The sequence below is a fragment of the Aspergillus chevalieri genome, chromosome 5, assembly GCF_016861735.1.
Source record: "Aspergillus chevalieri M1 DNA, chromosome 5, nearly complete sequence".
In the NCBI taxonomy this organism is placed as follows: Eukaryota; Fungi; Ascomycota; class Eurotiomycetes; order Eurotiales; family Aspergillaceae; genus Aspergillus; species Aspergillus chevalieri.
The window spans coordinates 2,118,567-2,134,625 of NC_057366.1; the positions used below are offsets into that span (position 1 = coordinate 2,118,567).

General features: G+C 47.8%; 3 protein-coding genes across 3 annotated transcripts; 2 read left to right on the forward strand and 1 right to left on the reverse strand.

Annotated features, from left to right (window-relative positions):
* Positions 1-1,513: 1,513 nt before the first annotated feature.
* Positions 1,514-5,421, reverse strand: ACHE_50750A (uncharacterized protein; the record flags this gene model as incomplete). The annotated part of the gene is made up of 14 exons (XM_043280501.1): positions 1,514-2,454; positions 2,506-2,743; positions 2,797-2,873; positions 2,922-3,113; positions 3,169-3,821; positions 3,887-4,196; positions 4,244-4,313; positions 4,364-4,446; positions 4,494-4,651; positions 4,703-4,787; positions 4,841-4,990; positions 5,045-5,094; positions 5,156-5,198; positions 5,250-5,421. 14 exons carry the CDS (start codon positions 5,419-5,421, stop codon positions 1,514-1,516), a joined length of 3,222 nt encoding a protein of 1,073 aa, XP_043138074.1.
* A 397-nt stretch (positions 5,422-5,818) lies between these two features.
* Positions 5,819-6,334, forward strand: ACHE_50751S (cytochrome b5-like heme/steroid binding domain-containing protein; the record flags this gene model as incomplete). The annotated part of the gene is made up of 3 exons (XM_043280502.1): positions 5,819-5,972; positions 6,031-6,132; positions 6,192-6,334. The coding sequence occupies 3 exons, from the start codon at positions 5,819-5,821 to the stop codon at positions 6,332-6,334; spliced, it is 399 nt and encodes a 132-aa protein (XP_043138075.1).
* Positions 6,335-6,893: 559 nt separating this feature from the next.
* Positions 6,894-9,186, forward strand: ACHE_50752S (asparagine synthetase B family protein; the record flags this gene model as incomplete). The annotated part of the gene is made up of 3 exons (XM_043280503.1): positions 6,894-7,685; positions 7,734-7,983; positions 8,036-9,186. 3 exons carry the CDS (start codon positions 6,894-6,896, stop codon positions 9,184-9,186), a joined length of 2,193 nt encoding a protein of 730 aa, XP_043138076.1.
* Between the last annotated feature and the right edge of the window lie 6,873 nt (positions 9,187-16,059).

The window sequence follows — 16,059 nt, forward strand, 5'->3', positions numbered from 1 at the left end:
TTCACGTGATCAAAAAACGACCTCCAGTGCCCTAGTAGTTTTTGTATACTCTCATGGCCTGCTGCCACATGTCAATTCAGTAATTCTTTCTCTTCACATAACGACATCTATCCCGCGATAAGTCTTTCATCGCTTTCAAACGAAATCCTACTATGTACCGCCGATGAATTGGACTTTACCTGGGACATCAGCTCACTTGCTCGTGTAAATCGCCGCTAGCCATGCGTTTGTACATCCTGATGGATTCAACCTGCCAAGACAGCTTGGCTTGTTATTCGATACCCTCTAAGGTAAGTAGTGAGTATTGTTAGGCCCCGTATTCATCTCGAAAACCCTAAGTAGGTCGATCTAAGCATTCTATAACTGCCGCTAGTCAGCCCATGTATTGAGGGCCAAATTGTGCCTCTCATCGATCTAAAAAAGAAATGGTCTCTGGCACACGGATCTTTTAGGGCACGCATTGAGCTTGAACGGGCCATCACCAAATTTTATGCGGGGTAATAACATACTTGAGTTATGCAATTCTTCGCCCGCTTGTCTTAGGTGTGATGACTCAAGTCTTCACTGACTTATGCCAAGCTGTTCCTGCTGCAGGTCCTCCAATTTCCTACAATGAAAGATTGTCGACCCACACCAACATCCAGAATATCTTTCGATTGGAATAAAAGACCATATATGAGATGGTAGATCATCAGGGTCTTGGTAATTGATGTCGACATTCTGATCGAGTAATTTCGCCACAATCTCAGCGTGCCCATGACTCGCGGCGTAGGAGATTGGGTGTTCCTTTATGCCTTCTGCCCGACCTCTTAAGGTGAATTCCACTAGGGGACGACTTTGAGATGACGCGATTCCCACCGAAAGTTTCGCTTCAGCATCGAGCAGGCGCTTGATTGTAACGTCAGAGCTCGCAGTAGTCGCCCAAAACAGCGCAGAAGTGTCGTGGTGGTGTACATTGTAATAATAGAGATAGTTGTTGAGTGAGTGGTAGAGATAGGGGTGGCATTGGAGGAGAGCCTTCAGGTCTTTAAATTCCAGTTGCCGTGCTATGAACATAAGCAGCTCATAGGGTAGCTTAAGCATAGCCATAGTGCATGTTCGAGTAAAGAAAAAACAGGCATGAGAGATGAATTCGTTCTCTTAATGACTCATGAGAGGAACACTAGACACAAAGAAGAATTCCTGACTCAGACGACTATCTTTCCCATTTACCTGGAACTAGCTAAAGGGCTCCTTGGATACAACAATGTTTTTTTGGGGTTCATGGCAACGGCCCTAGGCTCGGTGTACAGTTGTGTTTCAAAGAATATGAACTCGAATTTTATTATAAGTTCGTATAGAGTGACGCTATTAGAATATCATAATTGAAGACCTGCAATAGCCTTCAAGCACCCACAAAAAAGAACACGAAAAGAACAAGAATCATAAGCAAAACCAGCCATAGTACCACTGCAATCTTACGGTCATCCAGGACCCGCATCACAAGTCCTTTCCCACTCTCACGATAATCTAGTCAGGCCAGAAACGACCTAATAGCCCTCGAAACACCCTCCGGGTTTTCATAAACATGCCAGTGCCCTGTACACTTCAGAATCTCCAATCTCGAATCCGCAAGCCGCTCATGCACATTAGCAGTAACAGCCTGGACCGACGCCGTCTTATCCTCATCACCGGTCATAACCAATACTGGCATTGTTAATTTCTCGATCGCCAATGCCTCGCACCCGACAAGTGCCGTGCAAGCTTTAGCGTATCCTTCTGGATTTGTGTTCAGAAGGGAGGACCGGACGGCTGTGTATGCGACTGGTTGGAACATTTTGGTTGCGGAGGAGGTGCCTGCGTCGCTGACTGTGTCGGCGGTCCCGGAGCCCAAGAGGCCTTTGGTTCGGACTGCCTGCGCGCGTGCGGTCAGGGCTTGTTGGGCTGGTGGTGGAAGGGGAGTTGAGACTGGGCCCATGAGGATGAGATTTTTGATTCTGGACGGGTCCCGGAGAGCATATGTTATGGCGACGAGACAGCCCATTGAGTGTGCGATGAGAGTGATTGGTGTGGTAATGCTTGTGAAGTCGATGATGTTTGCGAGGTCATCGGCATAGCTTCCGATCGTGACTTGGGACGCGATGTTGGTGGGCGTCAAGCCGTGACCTTCCAAGTCGTAGACGTAGCTGGTGAATCGGGACTCGAAGTCTCTGGATTTGACGAATGGAGTAAAGTATTCGCTTGTACCGCCTAAGCCATGGACGAAAATGGCTGTTTCGGGACCGTTTCCTATCTTTTGTATATTCATCTGCTTTCCTCCTATTTCAGTTAAGCCGGCCCCACCAGCGGTAGTCTCCACATTGAGGTCTGGAAGGTGAGATTTTGATTCTGAAGGTATGAGACCGTTGCTCAACTTCTCCGATTCGGCGCCAACGACGTTTTGAAGACGACCAAGTCCGGTGACCTCGACCTCAACTATAAACTAAGTCAACAACCGCTGCAATGAAGGGAGCAAGTGATATTTACCTCGGTCGCCAGGTCTCAAGAACTGAACGGGGCTCTGTCCGAATCCTACACCGGCAGGGGTCCCAGTAGCAATTACATCACCTGCTCTGAGGGTAGTACCTTCGGAAAGGGTCTTGATCAAAGTTGGAATAGAGAATATGAGATCGTCTGTGGTAGCATCCTGGCGCTTCTCCCCATTAACGAAGGTTTGTACGCGGAGTTTCTTGGGGAGATACTCGGCTGGCACAGCGATTGGGCCCTTTGTTTTATTAGTATCGGATAAGGCTAGCTATATATGGCATTGGTGCTTACCATGGGACAAAAGGTGTCCGCGGATTTCCCGATATAGAACTGCTTGTGGTCTCTTTGTCTTTCGCGCGCTGTAACATCTACACGATATTAGCTCAAGTACCACGGTGTATAGCAACCTATCGTACCGTTGATGATGGTATAGCCCCAAACATAATCCATAGCTTCCTCCTCTGGGATTTGGTACCCTGACCTCCCAAGAACCACACCAATTTCTCCCTCATAGTCAAGAGATTCAGTAAACTCAGGATGGGAGTATATCTCTTCACCACTGGCAATTATACTCGTAGATCGCTTGGTAAACATGACTGGGTGTGATGCTGCAGACGCAGAGATTAGTTTTTTCTGTAACACATGTAGCGTGGGTAAACTCACGTTGATCAATCTTGTCGCTAGAGTCATACCCGCTTTTGTTAAACTCTGCAGCGTGCTCTGCGTAGTTTTTACCCACTGCTAGGATATCACGATCACTGAATGGAGGTAGAATCCGGACCTCTTCGACAGAAGTAGGCTCACCCACGGGTGTCACTTCATTCTTAAGCTCGATAACTTGATACAATGAGCTGACAGGAGCTCCAGAGGGCATAACTAATTGGGTCACTCTCATAGTACCAAGGTCAAGATGGCCCACACGCTGCTTGCCATGCTCATCCAAAAAGGTGATGAAGTTGCTGAAGTGATCTTTCTGTGGTACAGCCTCTTCAATAGCAGGTGCACTAGTCAACTGCTGTGCAAAGTCCTTTGGAGAGGCTTTGTGGATTCTGCCATTGATCATGATAACGTTGAGCCGGTCATGGTCTTGTAAAATGCTGATGTCGTTCAGGGGATTTCCATCCACCAAGATGCAGTCTGCATAATAGCCTGGTTGAATCTTGCCGAGCTCACGCTCTTGCATAAAGAGTCGTGCCACGCCAGCAGTCGCAGCGATGATAGTTTCCATGGGTGTGTAATCAAGAAGCTTGACGAAATGCTCTAGGTCTCGAGCATAGGTACCATGAGGTGTCCAGGCGAAGCCGTAATCACCACCTCTGTGATGGATGCGTTAGCAAACCTCCAAAAAACACGTGATATCGGACCTAGGAATGCGCCGTACGGAAGAACAGTAATACCCCTTTCATGCATTTCCTTGCAACCTCTAATCGCTGCCTCCAATTCCTTTTTGTATCCAGTTTTCTCAGCCTGGGTATACGAGATACCGAATGGAGCCGCATCGTGAAGAGTTGCATAGAGCCAATTAAGACCGGGAGCGACGACGTGCTTATGCTTGTTCTTTTCGAGTGCATCCATGGTCTCTTCATCCATGTAGCTGGCGTGGTATATTACGTCGACTCCGTGTTTGATGCATTGAGCAATCGAATCGCGAGATCGGGCGTGAGAGCATACCCTTAATCCATGACGATGTGCTTCTGAAGTCAACATTCTGTTATCGAGACCACAGTGACCAACGCACCTTCATCAACACATGCCGCCACTTCATCGTCAGTAAAGTAGCAGTCATTTGCAGGTCTAGTATCCACCATCTTCAGACTGTCAGCGAAGTGCAAGAAAATAATGGAATATCAGAACGTACATCTTCCCCAGACATGCTCAACTTGATCTGGTCCACGCCGATTTTAGCATGACTCCGTATAATTTCTCGCATCTCCAATGGCCCTATAAAGTATTAGCACCTTCGCCGTCTTATTACCCAAGGAACTTACCGTCTGCAAATGCAGTAATTTCTGCGGCAAGCTCGCCTCCCCTCCGAGCGATCTCTCTGGCGTTGGCCAAATAACGCGGTCCCGGCAGTATCCCTTGGTTGATAGCATCGCGAACAACGCTATCCAAACGGTCTTTAGCTGAGGCAGCCCCGAAGCACCTAGAAAATTATCAGTATGTAGTCATCGGTAGTAAGTAAAGGGGATGGTACATTGTGTATCCAGAATCTAAATACATCATGGCGGACCGGGCCGTGCACAGCGTATGCTCCTCGATGCCGAGGTCTCCCAAGTTATCTGTTTCCCGGTGAGTATGAGATCGATCAATCGAGCAGATTAGTATACTATACCTAGGGCCCCTCCATTCCAAGTGAGGTGAGTATGGGCGTCTCCCAGGCCAGACATTAGCGTTCGCCCATTACCCTGGATGACCTTAACGCTGGGGTCGACGCGCAGTTTTTCGACCCCAGGAACAGTTCCAACATAGCTAATACGTTCTCCTACGGATGCCACGTTAGCATCATATGACAATCGTCATAATGGAGGTACTATACCCTGAATCAGGACATCACCAGGATATGGCTGCGCTCCAGTAGAATCCAAGCTAGTTGACCAAATGTCAATTACTACCTCACCCCACAACAATTGGATTTATTGTTCTTTACATTTGAACGTTCAAGAACAGGATCTTCGACGTAAATGAACCTGCTGCGGGAGACAATTAGGATAAGCGACACCAAATGAAATGATCCACATTACAAGTGATCCGATGAGCACGAGGCTTCAAGCCAGTATCGTAGTGAACATCTTCATGGGGAGAAAGCTTTCGCGTTGGTAAAGATGTGCCCCAGACCTCTCTGGGCCTGTCGGTATGTTGTTTGGAGGTCCCATTGATATAAGGCAGGGTTGTTTCAACAAGACCAGGGGCCATCTTGTCATCAAATCAAGGTACGAAAACAAAGAAGCAGATAACAACAATAATTGCTCCGGGGGATATTGGCTGGCATTTTGTCCATTTAAATAAACTGACATGGTTTGTCTGGGAATGGCCCAACGATGCAGTACTTTTGTCATCTCCACCAATGGTAATTTTCTATTTCTGTCTTCCATGAGCAATCTCGGGTACAATCGCTATGGCCGTTGGTTTAGAACTTGAAGCTTTGACCGTCTGGTCCACATATCCTGATATTGTCTGTAGCAAGCGGAGTGCGACGTTGGACGCGGAGATGGCGGAGATGATAAGGAATAAAATTATGATTCTCGCAACGGTGCAACTATAACTATAGAAGCGGATTCCCGGCCTCATTGGCATTAGCATAAGAGTATCTATGCGCATATGTAGCATGGACTATCCGCCCAGCGAGAATGCACCTCGGTTTGCGGGGAGTGTTTATCCCCGTGAACGCCATAAGAACGACAATTTACCGTTTATTCCTGCCGCTCAGGTCCAAAGGGAAATTGGGACCGAGGGCACCAGACTTTGTGCGTCTTTTTTGAGCCTCATTTCCCCGCTTCGCTTGCGAATCTAACGGCGCAGCAGGGGTTGTGATCGACGACATAGTATACGATGTGACGGAGTTTTCAAAGCAACACCCGGGTGGCCAAATCCCTTTGAGGAATTTTGCTGGAAAATCATGTTCTTGTTAGTATTCGCTCGTATTCGTGTACAAGGAAAGTAAGGCGCTGAGTGTCCGGCCCAAGGGCAATTTCATCAGATTCATAGCCTCAAAACGCTGCAGAAATATGAGGGGTTGCGTGTGGGTTGGACAGAAAACGTTCTCAATCCATATCAGAAACCGAAGCCCCAAGTCGTGAGACCGTTGTGGTCTCAGCAGTTCTGGTGATTGTGTGCGAATCCATTTGTCCAGACGACACCTCTCTCTCTATGGCGAGGGACATAGTATAATAGAAATTTGTTTTTCCATTGAATGACAATGATGTCTGAGTTTATTGCCCTTATCAAGTCGTTAAACGCTTACCCTTCGTCTGAGTGCTATCAGGTCTCGCTGCAGCAATTTTATCGCGAGGATTGAGTGCAAAGCATGATGACACTCAGGCCCAGATTCAGCATAGCATAGGAGATACAAGATGTTTCTAAATCAACGAGCCTGGTTATTTGAGGCTCCGAAATCCGAAACTGCGGGTATGCTCGTACTGTTTTCAATGGCGAGACTTTCCCACTTTTACGAGTTTTGCTGCTGCGTCGTTGACTAGTGTCGAGATTCAATACGAGAACTAGTGGGGTACATATACGGATCTCTTGTCAAATCAGACCACGGCCTTGCGCGACGCTTGTTGGGGCGAAGCAGCCATGAGATTCGTATAAATTGGGCGTCGCTTTTGGATTTACGTTCTCGAGATTTCCCTCCCTTGAAATTCAATATATACACGTGTTCTCAAAATATGTGCGGGATATCGGTAAGAATTTCACTTCGCCCCTCCGATGGCTCAGATGCACCTAAGAAACCCGATGTGGAAAGCATCAAAGGCCAATTGGATAGGTCCCTTGACCTGATTGCGCATAGGGGGCCGGATTCAAAGGGGATCTGGGTCAGCGACGACGGCAGTGTTGGTGAGATTTTTTTTTCTTTGTTTCCTTCAGAAAATAGCGCTAAATCGTGTATTGTAGGATTGGGACATTGTCGCCTGTCGATCGAAGATCTCTCGGATATGGGAAACCAGCCCCTCCACAGCGACGATGGCGGGGTCCACGCTGTCATCAATGGGGAGATCTATGATCATGAAAGAATCCGCGCTGAGTTAGAACAGAATCACGGATATCACTTCAAGGGTCATAGTGACTCCGAAGTGGTTGTGGCCTTATATACAGTGTATGGAGCCCCAGCATTCCTTGATCACTTGCGGGGCGAATTCTCCCTTGTGATATACGACCAACGCCAGGGTCGAATCATCGCTACACGAGATCGGTTCGGAATCAAGCCACTATTCTGGACCATCATTGACCAGGAAGATGAACGAGTTCTCCTGTTTGCGACTGAAATGAAAACATTCCTCGCGATGGGCTGGAAGCCTAAATGGGATGTGCAATCGGCGTTCCAAGCGGGCTGGCTCATTGATGATCGGAGTCTATTCAAGGGCGTGAAGAAGCTGATGCCTGGATATTGGATGGAAATAACATTGCTAGACGGTCAACTACGCCGTCACCTGTACTGGGATTCAGATTATAATGACAAAGTGAGACTTCTCCCTATTAAATTTGGGCCACAAGCTAAAGACAAACAGCGACAAGTTGAAATCCGCACTGTTGAGGAGATGATTGAGGGTGTCCGCGAAAAGCTCACCGAGGCGATCCGCCTACGTCTACGAGCCGACGTCCCCGTTGGTATCTACCTCTCAGGGGGCATCGACTCCTCCCTTATTGCGGGCATTGTAGCGAAATTGGCTCGGGAAGAGAATGTTACGCTTGGCAGCAAGAAAGAGCAAGTCACTTGTTTTAGCATTGAGTTTCCTAACTCACCTTTTGATGAATTTGGTAAATATAATGAATACTCCGAACAGCAACTGTGTGTTAACCCGATTATCAGATGTTGCCAAACGCACAGCGGATTGGCTCGGAGTTGACATAGTCAAGTGCAAAGCAGACGAGGCAGCCTTTGCAGAGCACTTCGAAAATGCAGTTTACCACTGTGAATATCAAACCTTCGACTTAGGCCCTACCGGGAAAACAATGCTGTCTTCCATCCCGCGGGAGGCCGGTTTCAAAGTTGTTTTGACAGGAGAGGGCTCGGATGAACACTTTGCTGGGTATCCGTTCACACCACGAGACTTTCTACTCGAGCCTGATCTCTCTTGGCCGACTTCAACATTGGCTCAAGACACTGAGCGTCTCAATCAGATACAAAGAGCTGCTGCAGAGCTTTTCGATCGCCAAATCGCTGCTTTAGGCGTCAAAGGTGATGCGTTTAGATGGGACGAGACCTCCCAGGTTTACCATCAGGCCAACCGAGTCTACATGCCCAATACTCTTCTGGGTCTGTCTGGTGCAACGTTCCCAATATGGGCGCCCTGGGTGGTCGAAAAATGGTCTGGGCTTGATCTTCGGGAGACAGTGATTCGAGCTATGTCTCCCACGGCGCGCGAGAAGATCTTGAACCAGTGGCATCCTCTGCATACATCCTTGTATATCACTACAAAGGCATTTCTGAACAACTACATCCTGGTCTCTTTGGGCGATCGAACGGAGATGGCGCACAGCATCGAAGCGCGTCCTCCATTCCTCGACCACAACTTTGTCGAATATGTCAATCGACTTCCGCCCAGTCTTAAGCTCCGATGCACTTCTGACCTGGATTCTAATGCAGACCAGCAGGAGCCGCAGTTTATCGAAAAATGGATCCTACGTGAGGCCGGAAAACCGTTTATTCCAGAGGAAATCTACAACCGCAGAAAACAGCCATACATGGCCCCTGTCAAATGGCCGCTTAACGGACCACTCCACCAAATGTTCCAAAGACTGTGCACCAAAGAAGCGGTTGAAAATCTTGGGTTTGTGGACTGGGCCCCGGTCGAACGGGCGCTGCAACATGCGTTCGGACCCGACGCGGAGCAGGGACCATTCCGGTTACTCATTTGTGTCGCGGGCTGGGTTGTGCTCAGCCAGCGGTTCGGGGTTGAAAGGGCTACGGAGGCGGAGTGGGTGGATTCTCCGTTGTATGACCCGTGGTGTGACTTTTGATTTGGCGTCATTTAGCATCGGTCCGGTGTCACTGCTTGTCTGGCTGGCGGTATGCCCTAAACAAAGCCAGGACGTATCCGGAAAGCCGTCCTTCCTCCAACCCGCTTCCGGCTATAATAATGATAGACCATAAAGCTTTGGCCAATTCCCGGCAATATCGTTATATAAAACAGTCTCGCCTCCCCAGCCACCGGGTATCCCGCTCTAGACCCGAATCCATTGTTCCAAAGATAGACAGACCCCGGGCCCGGCACCATTGAACCTTGATACTTTTTTCCAGAAGAAATAGCCACCGGTTTCTAAGTCCCGGTGCTTCTGTATTTGCGGTGTAGAAAGTACTCCCAGCTGAATGGATACAAAGTCAAATATAGAAGCCCAACCTCCCCGACCCACCTGTCAACTCGGACCCGACCCACTGAGAGCTCTTTGCCGAATTGGGTAGGTAGTCCAGAGCTTCGTATTCCCCATGAAAGCGCTGATCGTTAGTGTACCGAGATTCTTCTTTAGATACGGCTAAAGCATTATTATTAGAATGAGCCCGGATAATAGATTCGGCCCAGCGGCGGTTGGGCCCACTTGAAATGGGTCGAGGACATATATGTAGCATTTCCAGATGTGCATGAAGCATGGATGCACGCCATAATGGGGTCCTGAAAAGGATCCATAGCTGGCATTCAGGTCTTTATAGTCACTGACTTTAGGAATATCGATATACGGTTCAAATTCAGAATGAAGTAATTGTCTGCCTCAGGCTACAAAGAACAAGTGCCACATGTTCATCGCATTTTTCTCTACACAACTCGACATCACCAATAACCCGACCACAAAAAGATGTATCAAACTATCTACTCCTCAAAACCAGCTCATCCAACAAACGTCCCCTTCCAAGAAAAGCTCTACCTCCTCTATGGCACACTAATGGACCCCACCACACTAGCATCCGTCCTCAAGCAGCCCGGTTAACCAGAACTCCATCCCGCGTACATAACAGGTTACTCCATAAAGCTCTGGGGCAAGTATCCTGCTATCGTGGATGAGATCTCCGACCAGTCGATTCGAAGGGTTATCTACAGAGCCAGGTCGCGGGCCGAAGAGGATCGGTTGGCTGCGTATGAGACGGATACGTGTACATTTTGCGGATGGGTCAATGGCTGCTGGGGTTACGTTTGTTTCAAATGGGAATCCGTCGTAGCTGAAGGAGGGGAGGTTTGATTTGAAGGATTGGGTGATGAAATAACGGGAGTTCTCGACTCTGGGCGGTTAATATTAGATTTTTCATCATGTTAACGCCATGTTCAATTTTATATGGCAAGGGATATTGATCACTGGCTCACATTAGAGGTCATCAAGCTATTGAGACCTCTCCTTACCAACACAAGCAACGACTCCGGCTTCTTGTTAGTTGTGCAATTCAACTGTGCTGCTTTTGCCTTAGATGTCGAATGCTCTGTCGGCGGGGCTGTTGTCCCTCGTACTGGGATGTCAAGCTCAGCCTCATTTTCCGCCTCATATTTTCGAATTTGCGTTTGGTCAATTAGATCACGTGGATTATTCTTTCCCTTGAGATGTCATCTGAGTTTCGGAGTGACTTCCAAAAAGAAGACAATATAAATATCCCTCCATCTTCTAACTCCTTGTGAGAGATGACTTCCTCTACGCCGATATTCACAATAGTATGGATTCATTTATTGTCATGCGAATGACGAAAAGACAGCTAATTCCGGGTTAAGCCTGCGCTCATATAAACTGAGTGAATCTGTATAGTCACCATTGTCGGACGCTCGTCAGAAAGGGGAACCAGTTTGAGTAGATGTGAGATTAATTGCATCGAAACCATGGAGCGAATGAATGACAATTTAGAGATCAAGGAATATTCGAGCTGTCTGTTTTCTTTTGTCCATAGCCTTGGGGCACCCATAGTGATACAACAGCCAAACCACCCATTGGCCTACTCCTGACAGTGTGACTGACAAGTATATCGGAAACTAACGAGTGGACTGGTCCACCAGAACAAATAACCGGCCCTCGCGGAACTGAAAAATTGAAAATCACTGATTGGTTAGTCATAGCATCACTCAGGCACGATCGTAATTGCATCTGTTGCGGAATTCCTGAAGATTCAGCGTATGACCGCAAGCAAACATGCAGAAGTGGCAGGTGTTCTTGCTATGGAAATCACATAAAACAACCTGGGCCTGCAATGAATCAAGTTATTATCCTAGAAAGTGAAACAGAATACTGTATTAGCAGAGAATTTCCAATTATGTAGCGCTTACTGTTTCCTTTTGTACAGGTGCCGTAACAACTGGCTGTTCGAATTTCGGGTGCAGGTAAGAGGGCAAAGAAAGTTATATTACTGTCCGCTGGTCACATTCAACAATTCATCTGTTCTTCTTTCGCCATTCTCTAATATTATCTCAGAACATTTAACCATGTCCATATTTGAAGGAAAATTCATGCCCTTTATAAGATCCCATGTCCCCAATAATGCCCACAGCGGACAAGGAAAGTACGAACGAGTACGGTTCAACTGGGACATTCCTCCTGCCACGTTTACCTCGAAAAATGGTATTTCTGAGACCGATGGCAAGCACATGGGAATCTTGCCCGAGCTTGACCCGGGACAATCGCTATCTCATATCTCTGGGTCGAGCAATGCCGAAGCTCAGTTGGGTTCGATTTGAGGCACGGGGCCGAAGGTATATAATGAAGATCAACGGCATGTTTTATTCTACCAGGTCTAGGCGAAATGGAAGGTGTCTCATGGCTAACAGCAATTGAACTAGCTGTTCCGGTATTTGTAAAAGATAATTCTCTCTGTGCTGATGAGGAGCAAAGGGGTATGCCTGGATAAACGCAGTGTACTATATGTGTTCTGCTGAATGCTTGCACTTACCTTAGTTTGGCGTAGAGTCAAACCTGCCTTGCTTCAAGTTTTTCCTCTTAACAACTGAGAGTGGCCATCTTCTCGGATACCTTCTGATACCTGAAGAAGGGCTATGGAGTCGCAATATAAATAGCAACTGAGTTGTGTAAGAATTTCCCCCAAGGCCCTATCATGAGGTCTCCATTGGTCTCCCGGGCGCTACCGTACAAGCTGAAGACTTGGTTATTATGGAGGTTTGATTGGCTATATTAATTACCTACGCCCAATCGGATCCAGAGGCCAGCGTGTGGTTGCAGACAAACCCTGCATCTCTACTTCCTATGCTTCCGTAATCTCGTATGAGTCGTAGCTTTGCACCAATTAAGTATAATCACCATGTGTATAGCGGGAAGAAAAGGGCTATATAAGTGCTCGCTGCTTACTCCTCCCCCAGGTAACCCATACACTCAAATTCCTCTCTTCCGGAATCCACAACTCGAAGAAACTTGAAGATGCCTGCACCTGACACAACGTACATACTCTTCACATATCACCATGGTCCCATTATTGCCCCCATAGATGACCCACAGCCAGACCCTGCAAGGCTCGGCCGGGGAGCAATGGCCGTGTTCACCGTAAGAAATGGTGAACTGCACTGCAAGGACAAGATTCTGTCGTTCATCTCAAGTCCAGGCCCGCAGCAAACGCTATATTTCGTCCCTTCGAAGGATGTTACTCCATTATCAAGTACAAAGGTCCAGTTTGACTGGGAGGGCGGGAAGTGCGTTATGAAGATTGGTGGTATGTTTCTGGCTACCGATTGGAAATACCATGGTTGACGAGACCGCAATAGGTGCTGTGGTGATTGTGTGGAATGGTTATCTCTATGCTGATACTTCTCGAACTAGTATGTATCCGTTAAGGCATGTTGTGTGAGTGGTGCTGACATTGTTGGTCAAGTGGAAAGCAGTGCTGCTTTGTTTGATATTATGCCTTGTAATGAGATAGGAACAATCTGAAGAAAGATTGGAAACGGTCAGTTACCAGAAACAATGAATTTAGATATGGACATCTGTTTGTATTGCTAGTAGACTTCAATTGTAGTCACTTTGAGTAGGCTGGATTTTATATCAATACCCCCCAGAACACACTCCAGCTATGTGTGCTGCTATATATCAAGCGCCATGCTGTTCGAAAAGTTGGTAGTTAAGACACCGTCACGTGTCGACCCCATGTGACCATCTACCTTCAACGACACCCCTCCATCCTTCACCTTCAGCAACAACACAGAGCCAACTTCTGTTCCATCGCTTCTCTCATTCATCCGTCAGTTACTCCATATGGTCTTAGGGACCGGCGTACACTCGTTCCAGCGCGCAAATTCTCCAAGTTGTTCTAGCTAGCTATGGCTTGACTCAATCGGCTGATTGGTTCGAAGCAGAAAGTGACACTACTACGCTTGAAGAGTTGGGGCTCAGTAGTGTCGACCGGTGTGTTGAATTGCGGTCTTACCTATGAAAGACGGAGATTCATGACTGAACTGGAAATTGGGATCGATGAAAACTGCCAACGCTTTGTATTTTACAAAGAATGGTACGCTAGACATCCCACGGAAGAAACACGTGCAGGCCCGGAAGCAGTCAGTTCAACATGGTGGAAACGTTCTGTCATGTTCAGATTGGGTGTCGCGTCTCACTCATGCGTGGTGAGACGCGGGAGAAGTCTCTTCGAACAGAAACAGAAACAACCGAAAGACATTGCAAATGGCCCAATCATACTCGTCGTCATGAAAGATTCTCGCTCACCGCGGTATTGAAAAGGTTAGATTTTCTTGGGTAACCCGCTTTCTGCGCTTGAGACGAATGTGCTGTGAGCTGTTCAGCTAGCCATATTTAGGGCAAACGGCTTCTTCCCCATCACGTCCTCGCCTATTGGATCAAAGTGAGAGCCCCAATAAATTAGCCGTGCCAATCCTACACGTCACCAGGTGTCCGGTCCATAAGAGCAAGCTACATATATCGACGTTCCCTCTTCCAGTCTCACAGAATCAGTCCAGTTGCAAATTTTTCCGATTCTCAGATATGTCTGCGATGAGGGGACGCTTCACCCCCTATGCCTTGGCCATGTCCATAGCCTATTCTTGCTGCTACAGAGTAGACCGGAACGGGAACATGTAGCGATTGGCTTTGAATTTGGTAGATGGCTGTTTACATTGGTGGTAAATTGTGGTCGGGAACATATCACTAGGAAGATACTTGATTGAGTGCCGGTCTTTTTTACCAAACTGGGTGTTTTATGGCGCCTGCGACGGAACACGCCAGATACACAATCGGGTTGTTGGTGGTGCATGGATCCCAGGCTCTGAATGGTGTCGATTGGATACAGCCACCAATCCTGAAATGGTGCACCAGGAGTGGAAGACTGCATAGTTATTCAATGGTATGTTCAGAGGTATGGATATGGACAGAGCACGCTGAGGCTAACAATAACTGGTGCTAGTTAATGCCGCGGTGGACCTGGAAGCGATCCCCTAATGCCATGATGCAATGGTGGATAGAGGACATTGTCTGATGTTCCAGAGTCAGTCAATCACCCTGATTGCCGGGTTCCAGAAATCGGTGAGAGACGCTAGAAAGAGCATTACGGGGCGTCATCCGTAGGTGGGACAGCATCGATTCTGGGGAGTATGTCAGACCGCAATCTCGATCCGACTCAGGAACAGGGAGAATCTGCGTGCATTGATCAAGGCTACTAACTTCATCGGGGGGAAAGACGGTGAATCACGTGGACCGAGTCACATGTCATTCCGTTTTGTCTTCTTCCATGGGACACTCATTGGGACCCCACAATGATCCACCGAGCTGTCGGAAGCTTCTCTCATGTCGTTCAGTCCTCGACAAGTGATGCGTGCTTTTCTCGATTGGGACAGTTGCAGCACTGCCAATGGCGATGATGCCCTGATGCCATTGCAAATCCTTTCGTTATCTCGCTCCCACCAGGAACATGTCCGTTGTGACTCACCAGGCAGGTGTCGACCGCATTGCCAGTGCTGTCTTCTGTCTGTCTGTCTGGTCTAGTCCGTCGAGGAGGGGGGAGTGGAGACGAAAAAATTGAGAGTGCATACATCCTGCGAGGGAGAGTGTTAGCGACCCGACCATCTGCACATAATACAGTGATGCTGGCAATCATAAGTGGGCGAGTGGATGGGCGATGATGTGTGAGTAATTCTGTCGGTCTTGGTTTCAGATCGTATTCTATTGAATGTTTTGTGTCTGACAGCTGGTTATCTTTAGGATATTGTCTGCCTAGACACGATACCCATACACTCATCAATACAATACGTGGGCGAATCCTCCAGGCCCCTTCCCAGCCTCGCTGATTTCATCGCCGAAATTGGGCTCCAACGCCTATCCGGAGTGCCACCTCAGCAGCTAAGCGGTGAAGCATCGTTCAAGCCATCTCCGCCTGTTGGCGTTGTCCGATAGGCCTATCATAGCCGGTGATCTTCCGAGAAAAAAAAATCAAAAATGCATCTTCCTACCGGGTAGGCTTTGAAGAATCCGGTAAAAAAAGAAAAAAAAAATTGAAAGAAATAATTTCTGCGTTGGCTATCTGCGTCCAATGTTCTTTTCGGTTAGTCTGTTTTATGCTAATCGTGTGATTCCTCGCGCCAATGTCGAGAAAAAGAAAAATTCCATTCAGGTTTAGCTTTGAAATCGTCCCTCCTCCACTTATGACTGGAGGCCTCGGGATCCGGAGAGATGCACACCTCACGGCCCTCCTTTTTTAAAAGGGAGAAGCTTCTCTCCCTGGCCGAATCCGTCTCCTGTCAAACAAATAGTCTGTCGGTCTGCCTGCCCCCCCTTCGGTAGATGGATCTCCTTATCTACTATCATCTGTTATCGCCTCTGCAAGCCACGACAACTCTATCTGTGATCTATCTTTGTCCTTGCTCTTGCTATCCCTCGCTGTGAATGTGCATCGAGGTGTACTACTAAACCCGCTTG